The sequence below is a fragment of the Neofelis nebulosa genome, chromosome 15 (genome assembly GCF_028018385.1).
Source record: "Neofelis nebulosa isolate mNeoNeb1 chromosome 15, mNeoNeb1.pri, whole genome shotgun sequence".
NCBI lineage: Eukaryota > Metazoa > Chordata > Mammalia > Carnivora > Felidae > Neofelis > Neofelis nebulosa.
Window position 1 is genome coordinate 24,781,537 of NC_080796.1, and position 16,646 is coordinate 24,798,182.

The following is a 16,646-nucleotide window of genomic DNA, read 5'->3' on the forward strand; positions in this document are numbered from 1 at the left end:
AGACAGCTCCCAGGAGTTGGTTAACTTGCCCACGGTCAGGCAGCTATTTCGTGGCAGAGCAGTGGCCTAGTCATTGGCCAGTGCTCATTTGGTGATTGGCTATTTGATGTGTTAGGGTCCTCGGGGTTGACGGAGCTGGGACCAGAAGCTAGCTCCGCTCCATTCTGTCTGGCTCCACGGGATCCTCTGAGGGGCTAAGTGAGGGGATCTACAGATGGGCCCCAGTGCATGACCAACCACTGTTACGCTATCATTTGGTCTTCGGACACCTGCAGGATAATGACAGAAGAACGCTGTATGCAGAATCAAAAGATCCCGGGCCCACCCTCGGCTCCACTTTTCTCCCCGCAGCAGTGGGCACACTGCATCGGGTTTCTTGAGGTAGCGTTTGCATGCAGTTACCTTTCTAGGTCTGTACTTCTCCGAGTTTTGACAAATGCGTGTAGTCCTGCATTGTCACCATAATCAGGATAGAGAACAGTCCCCCCACCCCAGAGTCCCATTGTGCTTTTTGTCTTCAGCTTTTCTCCCCCAGTTACCAATTTCTGGCCACCACTGATCTTTTCTGTCTCTATAGTTTGGCCTTTTCCAGAATGTCATATAAATGGGATCATACAGGACATGACCTTTGGAGTCTGGCTTCTTCCACTTTAGCAGAATGCATTTAAGGTATGTCCTGGCTGCATTCTTAGTTTCCACAGGCCTTTGGGTAAATTGCTTAGCTTTTCAGCCTCAGTGTCCTCATCTGTAAAATGGACATACCACTTGCCTTGCCTTTGTGCCGTTATAGATGGGAAGAAAGAATGAACACAGATGTGCACGAGGTCAGAGGAGAAGCAAGTATACGGTCTTCTTGTTCTTTTTGTTACGAGACTGTCTTTTGAGCAGACTCTACTTGGAAAGGCAGTCCTGATTGACGCATAAACCCAGGAGAGCTTTTGTTCCTCTGGTGAGCAGAGCGCGTTCCAGCATCACTGTGAAACTCTCCCCAGCCGAAGGGCTCCACAAGCTGGTCCCAAGGCTTGAAATGTTACTTTCCCATTAGGGACTATCAGCAGGGGAAATAGATCTCTGACACGTTATCTCCACCACGCAACCCCCAAGGGGTGGGGGAGCCTAACCTGGGATGAAAGGCCCTTAGAAAAACACTACCATTAGCACTGATAATAATTTATAATCGTAATAGCAGCGTGGAAAAAAATATGACTATCTAACACACGGAGCACCAGACAGTTTGACAAAAAGATAGGGCCTCCCTTGGCTCAAAATACACAGGGAGGAGTAGGAAATGCAGATTTGCATTTCCATCTGAGTGCCGTGTGTATCTGAGTTACGGAACACATATGACCAACATATATTCCCTGGGCATTTTTGCCTGGATGTGGAACCGGAGAGGCCAGTCTTCCATACGGGTCTTCCTATTCAGTTGGTATGTAGATACCAAAACAGTAAGACAGGTGCATACCAGAGGAGGGAAAACCTGGACTGGGATTCAGGAGACCTGGATGGTGTGTCTGGCCCTGCTGTTATTTGTGTGATTTCTTTCTTGTTTCCTCACCCACAAAAGAGGGGGCTGTGGTAGGTCACCCTAGAGGCATCTCAAGTGACCCCTTGAAAGTTAGGGCCCCTGACTCCCAGCTCTGAGCACCGGAGCAAAGGGCGCAGAAAGCAACAGCCCTGAGCCTTCGAGTGAAATCCTTCAGAGAAGCTCACTCTTTCCAGCACTAGCTGAATAAGATTCCAATAAACATATTGCTGAAATGTTTGTTTCCGGGTGTCATTTTAGACTGCAAGTAGCGAAAACAGATCCGGCTCCTATATATAGATACTGCATTTGGTTGTGTTCTGGGAGGCTTTTATTATTACGCTCCCTGGCCGGCTCCCAGCTGAGCTTTTCCCTCAGGGGATCGCATTTTGGAATCAGAAAGTCAGAGAGGATCAGCGACCATCTTAAGGGGTCCCATCCCACCCCCCACCCCTCTCTCCCCTCCCTAACGCTCTACACTGCAGGTGGATGCCAACGTGGACTGGCTCCTCCCAGTGCTCCAAGACTCTTAATAATAATGACAATGCTAATGGAAACTGACCAGCCCCACTATGGCAGCAAATACAAACAGTAACAGCCCTGCCGGTCCCTGGGCTTAAGGGAAACATAGTATCATTTGGGTTGAAATCAAAGTGCAGATTGTCATAAACAGCTCAACCTTTAGGTAAGAGGAGCCAGGGCCCTCTGTGGACAGAAGCAAAGAAAGAGGCTACCAAGCATTAAGGGTGGCTTTTTTGAGGGGGAGGGGGATGGGTGTCTGAATTGGACTGGAGTATTCTCCAGGGGAAGATAATGCTGGCAACAAAAAGTGAATGAAGGAAGGTGGAGGTGGGTGTGGAGGAAGGGTGCAGGTAGGGAAGGAGGAGGAAATCGGGGGTTACTTAAAGAGACAATGTTGAACCCTGGCAATCTGATTTTCTGAAACGTGTCTGATCACTAGAGCGAGCCCCTCCACTGAGTGTCCTTTGTTTTCTGTGCATAAAATCCAATCTCTGCCTCCTTTTGCAGTGGCTCTCCTCACCTGCCCCTCTGATTTCCTTGTGTTTTGCCATCATGGCTCTAACTGCCTTCCTGGTCTCCATATTTTATGTGCCTCACCGCCTCTTCCCCTGTTTTCCTTCCTTTCGGTCTCATTCTTCCCTCCTCTCTTCCCTGCTTTTCTTCTTCAGCCCTTTCTCCTTCCAGACTCTTCTCTTTTCCCTTCGCCCCCACCCCCCCCTTCCATTTCACTCCTTTCCTCCTCAACCCGCCCCTCCCCCCTTCCCCCTTGCCCTCCTCTCTCCTCCCTCCTCTCTCTTCCCTTCCTTCTCCCTTCCCCTCGCCCCTCTGTCCTTCTCCCCTTCTTTCCCTCTCTCTCCGTCCCCATGTCCCCATCCCCTGCCCCTCTCCCCCTCTCTTGTCTCCTTCCCCTTCCCTCCCTCTCGGTCCTTGTTTATCTCTAAGCTCCAATTTCTCGCCTTATAGATTTACCTGCAGAACAAGACACCGCTCCTCTTGCAAAAACTGCTTAAGAAATCCATATCCTCTCCCTTCATTGCCTGGGCATTTCAGAAATGATATTCCTCCCCCAGCTACCCCCGTCAAAATAAAATAAATTCAGCCAGCTCCTGCTGTGTGTCCTTAAATCCATTCCCTCTGGCTTTGCTGGTTTGAAAGCCTGTACCCTAGAAGGGGCCTCCTGCATTTGCTGGCAACCCTGCTCGAGTCTGATCGCCACAGATAGTGCTTTGGAGTGAAAAAAAGGGGGAAAAACCCTCTCGTTGGAGATTTCAAAACAGATTCTACCAGCTTTCCAATCTGTGCACTTGCGGAGTGGCAGGACTTGGGGAAGAGGAGTAGGGGCTCGGGTGCTGGTGTTTGTCATAAACAAATAAGCCACAAAATTTGTGTATATATAAATGTGCGTTGCCTTTGGCGTATGTGGTGTCTCCCTCCCTGGCATCCCGGGTGGGTGCCGGGCACGGCACGTCTGACTTCTCTCACACTTTTGCTGGGGCATGATGTGCATGTGTGATGGAATTGAGGAGGGGGCTGCTGTGTATGCGTGTGTGTGTGTGTGTGTGTGTGTGTGTGTGTGTGTGTTTTATCTGATCCACTTGACAGATTATTTGAATCCAGCCCACCTTTCCGCACATGTCAAACAGATGGGATCATTGTTACAAGCCTTGAGAGAGCCGAGGCTGAGCGGTGGGTAAGGCAGGGAGGGGGAGAGGGGAGGGGGCCGAGGGGAGAGAGGGGCACCTTCTAGTAGCTTTGTGTTTTCACACGTTGGAACTGACAGGAGCCCTTCTTCTCCGTGGGGGGGTGCTTTGGGGGGTCTGGGGCTGATGAGGGGTGGGATGGAAAGGAGAGCGAGAGGTGGGGTGTTGGTGGGCAGGGTTATGATGTCACAGCAAAAGTTACAACAGGAGGAAAACACAGAAATGGTTCAACATTTTTTTTTTTTAAACTTTGGACTGCCAAGAGCTGAAGGAGAGTGGTGAGCAAAGGAATGAAGGGGAGAGAGAGAAACTAAACTGGAAGCTTGAGTTTTGTGTAGCTTCTTGAAACCTTATGAATGGATTACTGGCAGCTGAGATCCAGGAGAGACCTATAGGGACCGCAGGATCATTCACACATTAACAGGGGAGAAAAGCAGGCGGGATTCTTCCTTGCTGTGTTACCCCTCCTTCCTGAAATGAATGGTATGGAACCTTTTTCTGAGGGTCATGGGGGGTGGCAGGAGGGAGGGGGAAGTTTTCTTCTTTTCTTACCTGAGTATCTTTTCTTCATTTACACTAAGGTCCCTCTCCTTCCTTCCTTTCCTTCCTGGCGTTTCTCCCTCTCTCTCCTCTCTCTTTCTCTCTCTCTCTCTCTTTTTCTCTCCCTCCCTCCCCCTTCCCGCTCCCTTGCCCTGTCCTTCTCTCTCTCCCTTTCCTGTGCTTTTCTGTCTTTCTCTACATCACCCTCTCCTCCCTTCCAAAGCCCCAAACTCTTTTGAGCTGCTTCATGGTGGTTGGGGGCGGGGGGCGGGGGGAGGGCAGTAAAAAAGAAGAAGAAAAAAGGACTAAGTCAGAAGGAGTGAAGGGAGATAGGAAAATGAGAAGAGGAAAAAAGGCAGTCTGGGATCGAGGGATTTCTGTTGAGTAATATCCACGTGCCTGAACTGATCTCCTCTTTGGGGACTGACTTTGAGGCTCCAGAGGATGCTGCAAAGGGGAGCTGGGCATGCCAGGGAGCGGGTGATTAGGGCACAGCACTCTGAAAGCAAACGAGTCAGTTCTTAGCAGGGGTAGAGGAGTTTAGAAGGCGGTGAGGAGTCTCAAGGCAAAAGAGGCAGTGCGATCGTACTCCAAAGTATGTGGGCTGCGTGTTTTATGTGTGGGCAACACAAGCAGGGGGTTTAGAGCCGTAAGTAATTTTTCTTAGTGAATGAAGGACCCAGTCTATTTCTCTCCCTGTTCTGTACCCACCTGTGGTCAAACATCCTCACCTGTGTCAAGAATTCACAACCATGCTCTCGGTGTGCACATATGTGTGTGAGTGTGCATACACACGTACATGTGTTTTGGGGGTGGGACTCCTTGAGATAGCCTGCCTCGAGGCAAGCATTATTACGGAGGCTGGAGACACGTTATTTACTTCCCCAGCCTATCCATTCATTGGAAATCAATTGGAAAAAATAGCTGCTTGGGTTTAGCTGTTCATTTTTGTAAATTACTTATTTTGAGCATCTCATTTGCTTATTTGCGCACTCGGCATATGGTGACTTTTGGTAACTTCAGAGTGAGGAACTTCAGAGAGAATAGGAAGATCTACGGAGTACGATTCATGGCATTTCCATTTAATGCTTCTTAGGTCAGATGCGTCCATTTCTCCTTTCTCCCAGTGTCCGGTGTAAAGTGAATTTGGGGCATTGTTCTTTTGAATCCCAAATGATTGAAGTAGGAAAAAAAATACAGGGGGCTTGTGGCAAAACAAAAGAGAGAGAAGCAAGTGGTCCCTCAGAGGCTGGTGGGGGTTATTAGACAGTAAGCAGATCTGTTCACAACACATGTGCGAGTGTGTGTGTGTGTGTGTGTGTGTCTGAGGGAGAGAGAGACAGAGAGAGAATACACACCAAAAAGATTGCTCCAAGACAGTATTGATTGTTATTGATTGTGTAGGCTGCGGCTGCTGAAGGAGAAAGCCCGAGATGTTTACCGGGGAAACCGGAAGTCGTGCCTGTCCCCAGTGCCTCAGTGAGGTGGAGAGGTTGTCAGGAGGAAGGAGGGGCAGGGAGGAGGTGGAGTGATACATCGAACTTATTAGCTTTGACATCATCATCGTCTTTAAATGAAACAAACAAGACGATAATTACAGGCAGAGGGAGAGGGAGAGAGGAGAGCAGGAGGCACCAGAGAGAACAGGTCCCCTGAAGTACATGCTCTTCTGCCTCTCTTTCCCATCTTCCCAGGGACCCACGAGACTCCCAGAAGGTGAAGTCAAGGGCTGTCAGACTCATCAGGTTATTAGGACACCAGACTGGCTTCCCCAAGGAGAACTTCACGGAGACTTACAACATACCAACAAGTTGGAAGGGGATTAGAAAACCTTCACCACTCCACACGCCCAAGCACCGGGCTGAGGGAAACACTGTGACCTGCACAGGCAGACTGGCAGCTGGATGGGCATCTGGCTGAGGAGGACATCTGGAGAGCAAAAGCTAAGTACCAGCTTGGAATTTTGTGCCCCCAGAATCCTTTTGCATTTTTAGAGAATAAGCATCAAATTCTGTGTCTCTGTATGCAAGTTCTTCTCGCGATTTGTTTGAAGGTTGCTCTATCTTAGGTTAAGGGCTACGAAAAGAACATAAATCCTAGAGAAGGAAGAAGGAGAAAGCCATGAAAATTAGAAGATCAGCGTCCTTTGAATGACTTCAGGTAGCGAGGGGTATGTGTTGGTGAGGGAGTGTGTGTTTGAGAGGGACTTGGCTCACCTCCATCCGTGGGTCCCTCCTGTAGTATCAGCGAGGGGAGGGGCCAGTGAAGAAGGGACAGAAAAAGAAAGAAACCTGAGCCGAGTGGGAGGAGGTTCAGAGGAACCCGGAGAAATGAACTTCGTGCTGCACGGACTAAACTAGAGCCAGGAGAAGCAGGTCAGGGGAGAAGGGAGAGGGCAGCACAGCTCACGCAGCACAGCGCCCCGCGCAGGGAGCCCGAAGACGCACTCCCTGGGTGCTGCTGCTCCTGAAAGTTTGGTCCCTGAACGAAAACAGTTTCCCCGGTGACTGCGAATCCACTGCTAGCCGTCTCCTCCTCTTCTCCCCCATCACTCCGGTGTGGTACCCAGAAGTTGACTTCTGGTTCTGTGTAAAGAGCTGGGGGAGGTATGATGGGCCCAAAGGTCCTGAGAATAAGCTTGGTGATTCTGGCCGGGTGGGTGCTCGGCACTGCCTGCTCTGAGCCGGGCTGGACACGCAAGAGGTCCCTGGCTCAGAGGGGATGCCTGAACCAGGTGCTGTCGGAAGGAGAACGCTGTTGGCTGGGGGCCAGGCCGCCAAGACCCAGAGCCGCTCCCCAGCATCATCTTTTTGGGGTCTACCCCAGCAGGCCTGGGGACTACCTGAGGCCCTACCCCGTGGGGGGGCAGGGAACCCGCCCCGCGGGACGCAGTGAGCCAGCTGCCGCGGGGGCTGCGAGCCCAGCTGGAGGTGTGGGGCTGAGGGGCACAGCTGAGCAGCCAGCCGCCTCGTGGGACAGGGATGGTCCCGCTGGGCGGTCTGAGCTTCGGGGAGACGATGACACTTATCTTGGTGATGGAGGATCCAAGGAGTCTCTAGGTAAGGCTGGGACTCGGGAACGCTCGGCCACGGCTGCCACGGCTGCTACCACCTTTGTGGGCCCAAAGGAACCCAAACCAGAGACCCAAAGCAAGGGCCGGGCCAAGACCAGGCGTCGTCGCCAGGTGGTGAAGGGGCAGGTAGGGGCCGTGCAGGGAGAGCCCGGTGTCTCTCCCCAGCGTCTCCGGCCGCGGCCGAAGCATCCCCTTGTGCACGGGGTCAGAACGAGTCCGTCGGAGGACGGCATCCAGAAGGGTGGAGGGGACCCCTCCTGGGAAGCAGAGTCCCAGGGAGGACTGCCTGTCTTGTATTTCTCCGGGAGGCGGGGGCGGCTCCTGCTGCGTCCAGAAGTGCTGGCTGAGATTCCCCGGGAGGCGTTCACAGTGGAAGCCTGGGTGAGACCGGAGGGAGGACAGAACAACCCAGCCATCATTGCAGGTAACGGCCCACTCCTGGGCTCTCCGTGGTCTTTGGGGGACGGCTGGCTTCACGTTTGACGGGGTTAGGTGAAGCGGGCACAGAGAGGAAGGGGGCAGGGGCAGGAAAGCTAGGAAGAGGTGGCCAGGGAGAGAGGGGGAAGGGCTCTTATTCATCAGCACGGCCGGACTCCAGACATCATCCACGATAATGACTCTAACCACAAGAGCATTGTCCCAATGAGTATTGATCTCCTGTGGTTCTGTACATGGCGCTTGCACTTAGCAGACCTTCGGCTCACTCCCTACCCCTCCTTAAAGGGGAAGGTCTCTGGGTCTTTGTCAATGGGGAAGAGGTATCGCCCTCTATTTCCCCGTAGCCTGGGCACCTTTGATGCTGCATGTGAGGACGTGAGGACAAGGACCCGTGCAGTGAGCCAGGCCCGGGGTAGGGGTAGGGGGTGCCGGGCCGTGGGAGGGGCAGGGCTGGGCCGCGGGAGGACAAGGTTGCCAGGTGCGCAGCCATAAATCCTGGCAGTTCCCCTTGCTTGGAGCAGCCCTGGAACTTTGCAGAAAACCACTATCTGGCCCGGGTCCTGGAGTCCCTGTTGCCTGTCCTAACGGTCACGTATCCAGCCTGAGAACAGCGGGGTCTGCTGGAAAAGGTGGGCGCTCCCACGCCAGGCCGCTGGTGTTGTTTGAGGACGTAAAAAGGAACCGTGTAGAAGAACTCTATGGTTTTGGTCAGAGGTAACATCTCAGAACTCTACCCGTATGTATCTTGCACTATACCCAGATCTTGGCTTTCACAGAAAGTCACCCAGAAGGACAAAGAAAAGGATGGCATTAGGAACAACTATTCTGTGGCCTTCCTGAGGTTTCCAGCAAGCGGTGGGAGTTAGACCTGTAGGTCACCGTGTACGGTCTCATTATCCCTTTGGGTGCCCCCTATGATAGAGCCTCACACCAGGCTGGGCACATAGTGGATCCATTGTAATCTCATTAGTTTGTATCATCTACAATGCCCTTTGATGTTTGCCAGTCCTGTTTGCATCGATGGGGAAACCAAACCACAGGAGGTGTGCCAGACGCAGAGCGGGAGCGGAACCCCTGAGCTCCTGAGGTGCTTGACAGCTCCCCAAATTAAAAACTTCTCAGGTTGCCGGATGCCTACAAATAAGTTTCAGCCTGGAGAAAGAAACCTGGAGGGAGGGAACCTCTTTCAGTGGGGTGTTGCTGGAACATCCCTCCTGGACACGCTGTCTCCCCCTCTTTGGCTGTAATTTCTCCTTTGGAAGCTGGGATTCCCAGACACTGAGCACTCTAGAGTCTTGTGGTTTTGCTTTATTTTAGTTTTGGGTGGGAGAGGGGGCGAGAGGAGGGAAGAGAGAAGGGGCTGGGCTGTGAGATAGGTGGTGGCAGAGAGAGAGAAGGAAATCCTTATTCTGGGGCCAAATGGAAGAAATAATGAGATGATTATCTGATCGGAGTTGGCAGCTTCACACCTTTTCCCAGATGACATCTTCTTGCTGCCTCATCTCGCTTCCTAGTGCCCATCTGCCAGGGAAACTGTGCTTGCAGTCTAGACCGAGACCCGCGGCTCCGCTTCCCCCGCCTCCTGCAGTAGCCACGGAGGGACCTGGGATCAGTTCCCTGGCTGTGAAGAATTAGAGGAGGCTCCAACAGGAATATATGAGCGAGGCTCTCAGAGACTGTTGCTTTCAGTTATTAAAACCCAGAGCTGAGGGAACAGATTCAGGCCTGTGGGTGCCTGCCCTCTGTCCTATCCCTTCTGTGTCCTGTGTCATGCTCTGCAGAGAGTGGCATCCTGAGCTGATTCCAGTTCCGGCGCTCCGTGGGGCACGTCCCCACCAGCCCCCAGTGCATCTCCCTCCCTTGCCCACCTGTCCACCACCAGCCACGGCACACACACTCCTCAAATGCCACGGCACACACACTCCGATCCTTCTCTGAAGTGCCCCTCTGAACTCCCTCACGTCCCCAAGCATGTAAAATTAGGCAGAAAATCTTTTGCAGACAGTGTAGCCTCTGGGGCTTCTCCCTCTTGAAATCAAAGTGGACCCCTGTGGTGTACTGGTATTTCCCCTTTAGGTCCACACCAGGAAGGTTGAGGGCAGGGACTACCCAGGTCTAGCTCCTCTCCACCTTCTGCCCTCTATCTTTCTTCAGAGTTGTGCACATCAGAACATCTTCAGGAAAGATTTAGGGTAAAAGTCTGGGAAAGATGGGGGCTGGGAATGACGCCTTCCTTCTTTAGGATTTTAGCAGCTGGGCTCCCGAGGGCATAGGCGTCTTTGTCCACTCACTGTGCTTAGCTCCTGTGGGCCCTGGCTGAGAGACACGAGGTGGCCAAAGGAAGGTCTCCGTGGGGATAAAGGTCTCTGATTGGTTCTAACTTGCTTACTCCTATCAACAGACCAGGCCATCTCCCCTCTCTTACCCAGCACTGGCCCTGTGGCAGGTCACTGCCTGTCCCTGGGCCGGTGGGCCTTCACCTGTGCAGAATAACAATTAGATCGTGTGCCTGGGAGCTAAACATAATTCAGCCTTTGAAGTTCTGCTGCACCACTGAGGATAATCTGAGGTGCTAGACTTGACTCCCATGCTCTTTCCCAATGGCTCTCAAACCTCAGCTTCTACCCACTTAGCCCCAGCCTCCCAGTTCTTAGTCTCCCAAACTTGGGGCATTTTCCGTTCAGCAGAGACATCAAGCCATTCAGCCACACTGGCCATGGTGAAGGACCCCCCCCCCCCCCCCCCCGGGGCCCCCGCCCCGCCCAAGAGATGTGGGACCTCAGGGAGTACTTCGCACGCAGGGCACTAGGTGGCAGTGTTGCTTCACGCACAGGAGAGGAGGCGGCTCCAGGGAAGCCACGTAGTTGGGAATGTGTCTGGTTTCTTGGGTTGGTGCCCCTGCCCTGGCCTCTGGGTTGTCTTGTTTCATCCCCTCCCAGGGTGTTGTTGGTAGGCATCCCTTAGGGTCGGCTTCATGCAAGTATTTTTTTGCAGGACCTGTGTGATAGGGCTAAGGTGGCATTTTGGGGGTTATGACCACCCTGCACTTGTAGCAACTAGTAAAGAAAACAAAATCAACTGGAGTTACCTCCCCCTCCACCCCAAACTCCCACGTTCTTCCAAAATAGGAAGTTGAACTCCAGAATGGATTGCCGGAATCCTTTTATTTACGGCCAAGGGCAACGCAGGCCTCAGCCTTTCGGTGCTGAGCTTCTCTCTGGCCCCTAAAGGGGGCGTGATGGTGCCGACTCCCTACCCCCCACCCCAGAGGTAGGCACCCCCAAAGTTGCCTGTTGCCTGTGCTCTGAAGCAGGGCAATGGAGACCTAGGAAACGGGCGTGTGCAGCTGCTCCAGCGTAGAGGCCTCCCTAAAAGTCACTTCTCAAGGGCCTGGCAATTTAGGGACGTGGGGCCAAGGAGGAGTAGCCTGAGGTCAGGAGCCCATTTGGTTGGACTTTTGGAACTCAGCAGTGGACAGAAGCCAAATTCTGTCCCGTCCTGATGAAATCCTTAAGCTCCAGCACCCACCCCTGAAACCATCCTGTTCCTTTCCCTCCTTCTCAACTTCCTTTCCCCTCCTTCAACCCCAGCGTACACAGAAGAGAGACTTTTAATAGGTTGCTCCTCACCCATAATTGATTTCAAATGTTCCCTGCAGTTGCCCAGCTGAGTAACCACCTGCAGCTCCAAGTTGCAGGAGACTGAGTCAGTAAGTCCACGGCAGGATTAGAGCCTGGGCCCACGTTTCTTCATTCAACAAATATTTACTGAGCGCCTTGCCATGCAAAGCCCGGCAGGGCACTGTAGGGAATACAAAGATGTCTAAGAAACTGTCCCTGACTTGAAGACCAGTCTTCCTCCTCTGAGGATCCAAGTTTCAGAGCATATCCCAGTACAGAACTGGGGAGTCAGACCGGCCTGGCCTCAGATCCCACTTATGACACTTACCAGCGCTCTGTTCTCGCAATCCGTTGAACCGATTGGAGCCTTGGTTTCCTCACATTGAGAAATGAGATAATGTCTTGCGTTGTTTACATAAGTCATATATGTAAAGTGCCCAACACGGGGCTTGGTCCATGGTACTTAGTACTTACTATTAATGGGGGGAGACAGTCATCACTAAGTGCAGTGGGCGTGAACCTGCTCATCTTTGGTTCTACCCACCAACCTGTAATTTTTCCTCAGGTGGGATGTTAACTTTCACTTCTTAGGAATTTAGTGAGCTAATCTGTGAGACAGGAATGGTGGTAAATAGGAATTTTCACAAGATGGTTTCAAGATGATTGAGAACACTAGAATCAGATGCTTAAAAGAACTCTGTTTTTTAAAATCATGTGTTCTTTTTAGCTTGGGCAGTACTATTTTGAATGAACTGGACAGTGGCACTGAAGCTTCTTTGGCATCCCAAACCTTTGTGAGAATCTGATGAAAGCTGTCCTTACTCCTCAGAAAAATGTACATGTTCACATAGTTGACACAACTTTCAGTGCTTTTTGGGTTTTCTTGAGGGCTAGTGTCTAACTGGCCTTGTTTAGGCACCTTGATGACTCTGTGTTTTGTTTTGAATGACATCTAAGAAATGCGATTTCATGGGATGCTAAGATACCCCCTTCTCCCAAGAAGGGAGCTGCGTCCTCAGGGTAAGAAGTTTCATTGTGCGGAGCTCGGAGCTTCACAGAAGACAGGTTCCCATACGCAGAAGTGTCAGTGTAGACGTGAAGAGAATTTAAAAGGGCCATATGTGCTCTGTCCCCCTTTATCCAGTCTTAATGACAGGGGAAGAGCCACATACATACCTTTCTCAGAGCTCCTCTGAGAATGAGGCGTCTGTGACCATCTCCCTCAGCTGCCTCTTTGTATGTGACAATAGCGGTCAAAATCGGAGTGGTGGCCCTCATGGGACCCTAAGGAGTTACCCATTTCCTTCCACATTATAGCCCTGCTCCCTGGACCGGGACCCAGATGTACAGCAAAGTTATAGCACCCCTACCCTTTGCATAGAAGAGCCATGGACACGCATGCCGACGACAGTCCCTGGGGGTGGGTTTGCCCACCTTGGCGAGGACGAGATACGTGAGCGTGCTTGTGTGGACGAGGCATGTGCCCTGATGGTTGTAAGTTAGCATCTGCCCATGAGGACTTTGTATCTTGTGCCTGCATGCCCCTCCAGAAGGGAGTCGACGTCTAGTGTGAGAAGTGAAATGGGCTGTTACTCCGTCCCTCCTTTCACCGCTGCCTGCTGAGCCCCCTGGCCATGCAGCCTTCCCGATTCCCTGTGTGAGGGTGATCTCTGCTTCCCCACTTCCATAGCCCTTCGGGTGTGGTTTCCTGGGGGCACACATTGCTTCCTGCCTCGTTAGCTCTGGCACATGTCTCGTTTCTATCTGCCGAAATTTCCTCAGGAGCCAAATTCATGTCCGATTCACTTTTGTCATCCCCAGATATCCAGCACGGTGTTAGGCTGTCACTTACGTCTGCAGGACACGTAAGGTAGACATTCGATTCCTGGACACCCATTAGGGATGAGAAAAACGGTGAGAGGAACTTTCTGAAACCGGCGGCTCTTTGGAGAACGGGGCCGTGGCTCTCAAATTTCGCTTTTGCTGGCTATAGAGGTGCGTCAGGGGCTTGGGAGAGGAGCTGCCGGGTGCGGGGCCCCCTCCCACCTTCATGGGAGCAGCCCCTTTCTTCGGGCAGGGTTCCTCAGCCCGAACAGTAGCCTTCCACCAAACCTCCCTTCCCTCTTTCCTTCCTTCCGGGTCAGACTGGCAGCATGGACTGATGGCTCCCCCAGCCTTTTCAGGCTCCCATCCTATTCTCTCTCGTAGTTGTCGCCCCTAATTAATTCGTCGCACATCGATCCCATCTTCGCATCTGCTTTTGCACTGACGCAGCTAACTAACACAAATGCAGATTCTGATTCAGTAGGTCTGGGGCAGCCTGAGATGCTGCATTTCTGACAGACTCCTAGGTGATCCTGCTGGTGTGGGGACCGTATTTAAGTAGCAAGACTCTAGACTTGTGAGTCTAGAGCAAGGGTCAGCAAACTTTTTCTGTAAAGGAACAGTAGTAAATGGCTTAGGTTTTGCAGGCCATCCTCTGTTGCGGCTATTCTGTCATTAGAGTATGGGAGCGGCCTCGGACGATCTGTAGATGAACGAATGTGCCTGTGTTTCAGTAAAACTTTATTTACAAGAACAGGTGGCACGCCAGAGTTTGCTGCCCTGTGGTATTAAGGGCACTTCCTGTATGCCGTCTGTCTCCCACAGCCCTCTGTTGCTTTGCTTCCTAGCTCTGTGCTGTCTAGAATAATACCAACCGAGGGGCTATGGCAGTATCCACACCTTCTTTTCAAGTAAAAACAAAACTTCCCGGAGATTTCCTTCCCACAGGCAACAAGTCCTGCTAATTTCTTGGTCTGATCATTCCAGGTGGAGTTTATAGTGACTTATTTTCTATTTAAAAAAATAGCATCGAAATATAACTTCTATACTGTCACGTTTAAACTCTACAATTAATCGTTTTTCTTTTTTAAGAATTGGGAGACTTTTATCAGTCTAAGTTTAGAAGGTTTCATTCTACCCCGAAGAGACGCTGTCGCCCTTAACAGTCACTCCCCATCTCCCTCCTCACCTTCCCTTATCCACCACCACCAGAGACACCGCTAATCTCTTTTCTGCCTTGACAGATTTGCCTATTCTGGGCGTTTGGTATCTGAACCTGGCTTCTTTCACTGGAGGCTGATCATGTTTAACATGTGCCAGAGTTTCATTCCTTCTTATTTGCTGAGTAATAGTCCGTAGATCTGTCACACTGTATTCATCCATTCTTCGGTTGATGGACACTGTGGTGGCCTCCACTTCTCGGCCACTGTGAACACAGCTGCTATGAACATTGTGCACAGGTGGACTTACATTTTTATTTCTTTCGGGTGTTTCACTCTGTGTTTAACATTTTGAGGCACTGCCAGACCACTTTCCAAAGTGGCTGCACCATTTTGCAATCCCCAGCCATGCGTGAGGGTTCGGTTTTATATTTCTGACCCTCAAAGTGAAAAGGGTTCCTGCGACTTCACTGATGATTAGGGCCATTGCTTACATCTGATGGCACCTGGTGGTCCTTGAGAACTGTGCTGTTGTCTTGTGTGGCGGGTAGAGACACCTGGATTCTGGTGCTGAGGTCTCTGCAGTCACAGGGAACCCTTACTGGTGGAGGTGGATGCTGTCATGAGGCTCCCTCCTCCAGCTTCTCAAGGGCACCCTAAAATGGCCCTTTCTTCCCTGAACCTAGCTCTGCATGGAGGGACCTCTCCTTTGGCCTGAATTGCGTTGCTTTCTAGTACTTTCCACACACACATACACATGAGCCCTAAATTACATGCACATGGGGAACATTCAGGCTCCCAGCAGGCATAGTACATCAGACTGTGATGGGGCAGCACCTGCAGAAAGAAAAGGAGAAGAGAAACAGAAGAGGAGGAAAAATAAAGCCCGTATGGCTCCCTCACAATGCCCTGAACTTTCTCCTGGGTTCTGGCTTTGGGTTCATTGCTGTCGCCCTGTGAGCCATTCTGTTCAGGTCCTAGTGTCTGACTCACAAGGGGCAGATTTGGGGCTTAGGGGCCGCCCAGGTATCTGTGGGGGAAGGAGAGTCACTTCCCGGTGGTAGCACAGAGGAGTTTCCTCTGAGTACGACCATGTGACCATCCTCCTTGTCACACTCCAGCGTCAGGCCTGACCCCTGTTATTATCAGTTATTATTAGGGCCTTTCCTGTCCTCACCCGCAGCCTTAAGTTAGTGCCTCTTAGCCCTTCTATGATCTCAGGGAGACAAGATCCTGAGGACGGGCTTTGAGTGACCTGCGCGGTGCCATTAGCCGCTCTCTCCCCATCCTCTGTTAGCCGTGTGTCCTCTCCCAGTTCTCAAGGATGACCCGCAACCCGTGGGGACTCTTGGCATTGCCCTTGGCTGGAGCACAGGTTGTCGAGTTGGAAGTGCTCAAGAGTGTCAGGGCTGGGAACCAGGAATCCCCTTTGGCAGCCCAAATAAACTCATCTGCTCTTTGTCACCTGCAACACTTTGTCCTTCCTCCCTGCCCTGTCCTTCACACTCTTCTTTATTGTTCCTCTGCGGCTGCCCCTCAGAGTCATTCAGAATGTGTGCTCTTGGCTCCTTCTTGTTCCCATCGTAGCCTGCTCCTCAGGGAGGCCAAATAAAGAGGAGAGGGAGGCTGCACCTTAGTTTGGATTCTGAACATCCGTTAGCTTCAGTTCCTGATGCCATAAACAGATACATAAACTCCATGCTTCTGCTCTCCAGTACGTGGAATCTGGTTACTTTCAGGGCTCGTTGCATCATACACACTGTGACCCTGGCACCTTCCAGAAAGCATATCTTAGGCTAAGTTTGTGTCTGAGAAGTAACAACATCCTCTCTTTCCCATGTTCACTGCCTACTTTAAAACAATCCTATTCTTTGAATTTATTTATTTATTCAGGGATTTTTAAAAACTTTTTTTTTGTGAAATTTATTGTCAATTGGTTTCCATACAGCACCCAGTGCTCATCCCAACAGGCGCCCTCCTCAATACCCATCTCCCACTCCCCATCAACCCTCGTTTGTTCTCAGTTTTTAAGAGTCTCTTATGCTTTGGCTCCCTAACATTTTTTTTTCTCCTTCCCCTCCCCAATGGTCTTCTAATAAGTTTCTCAGGATCCACATAAGAGTGAAAACATATGGTATCTGTCTTTCTCTGTATAACTTGTTTTACTTAGCATCACACTCTCCAGTTCCATCCACGTTGCTACAAAGGGCCATATTTCATTCTTTCTCATTGCCATGTAGTATT

At 51.4% G+C, this 16,646-nt stretch overlaps 1 protein-coding gene across 3 annotated transcripts in view; it reads left to right on the plus strand.

Annotated features, from left to right (window-relative positions):
- The first annotated feature begins 577 nt into the window (after positions 1 to 577).
- The window catches only part of PAPPA2 (pappalysin 2), a 271,960-nt gene continuing 255,891 nt past the window's right edge, over positions 578 to 16,646 (plus strand). For 2 of the 3 annotated variants that reach the window (XM_058700088.1, XM_058700090.1), the window contains exons 1-2: positions 3,964 to 4,230; positions 5,982 to 7,784. In XM_058700088.1, coding sequence (XP_058556071.1) covers positions 6,896 to 7,784 — 889 coding nt within the window. In that variant the 5' untranslated portion in view covers positions 3,964 to 4,230; positions 5,982 to 6,895. Of the gene's footprint in view, positions 670 to 3,963; positions 4,231 to 5,981; positions 7,785 to 16,646 lie in introns of those variants that run through there. The other variant, XM_058700089.1, reaches the window with a different exon arrangement.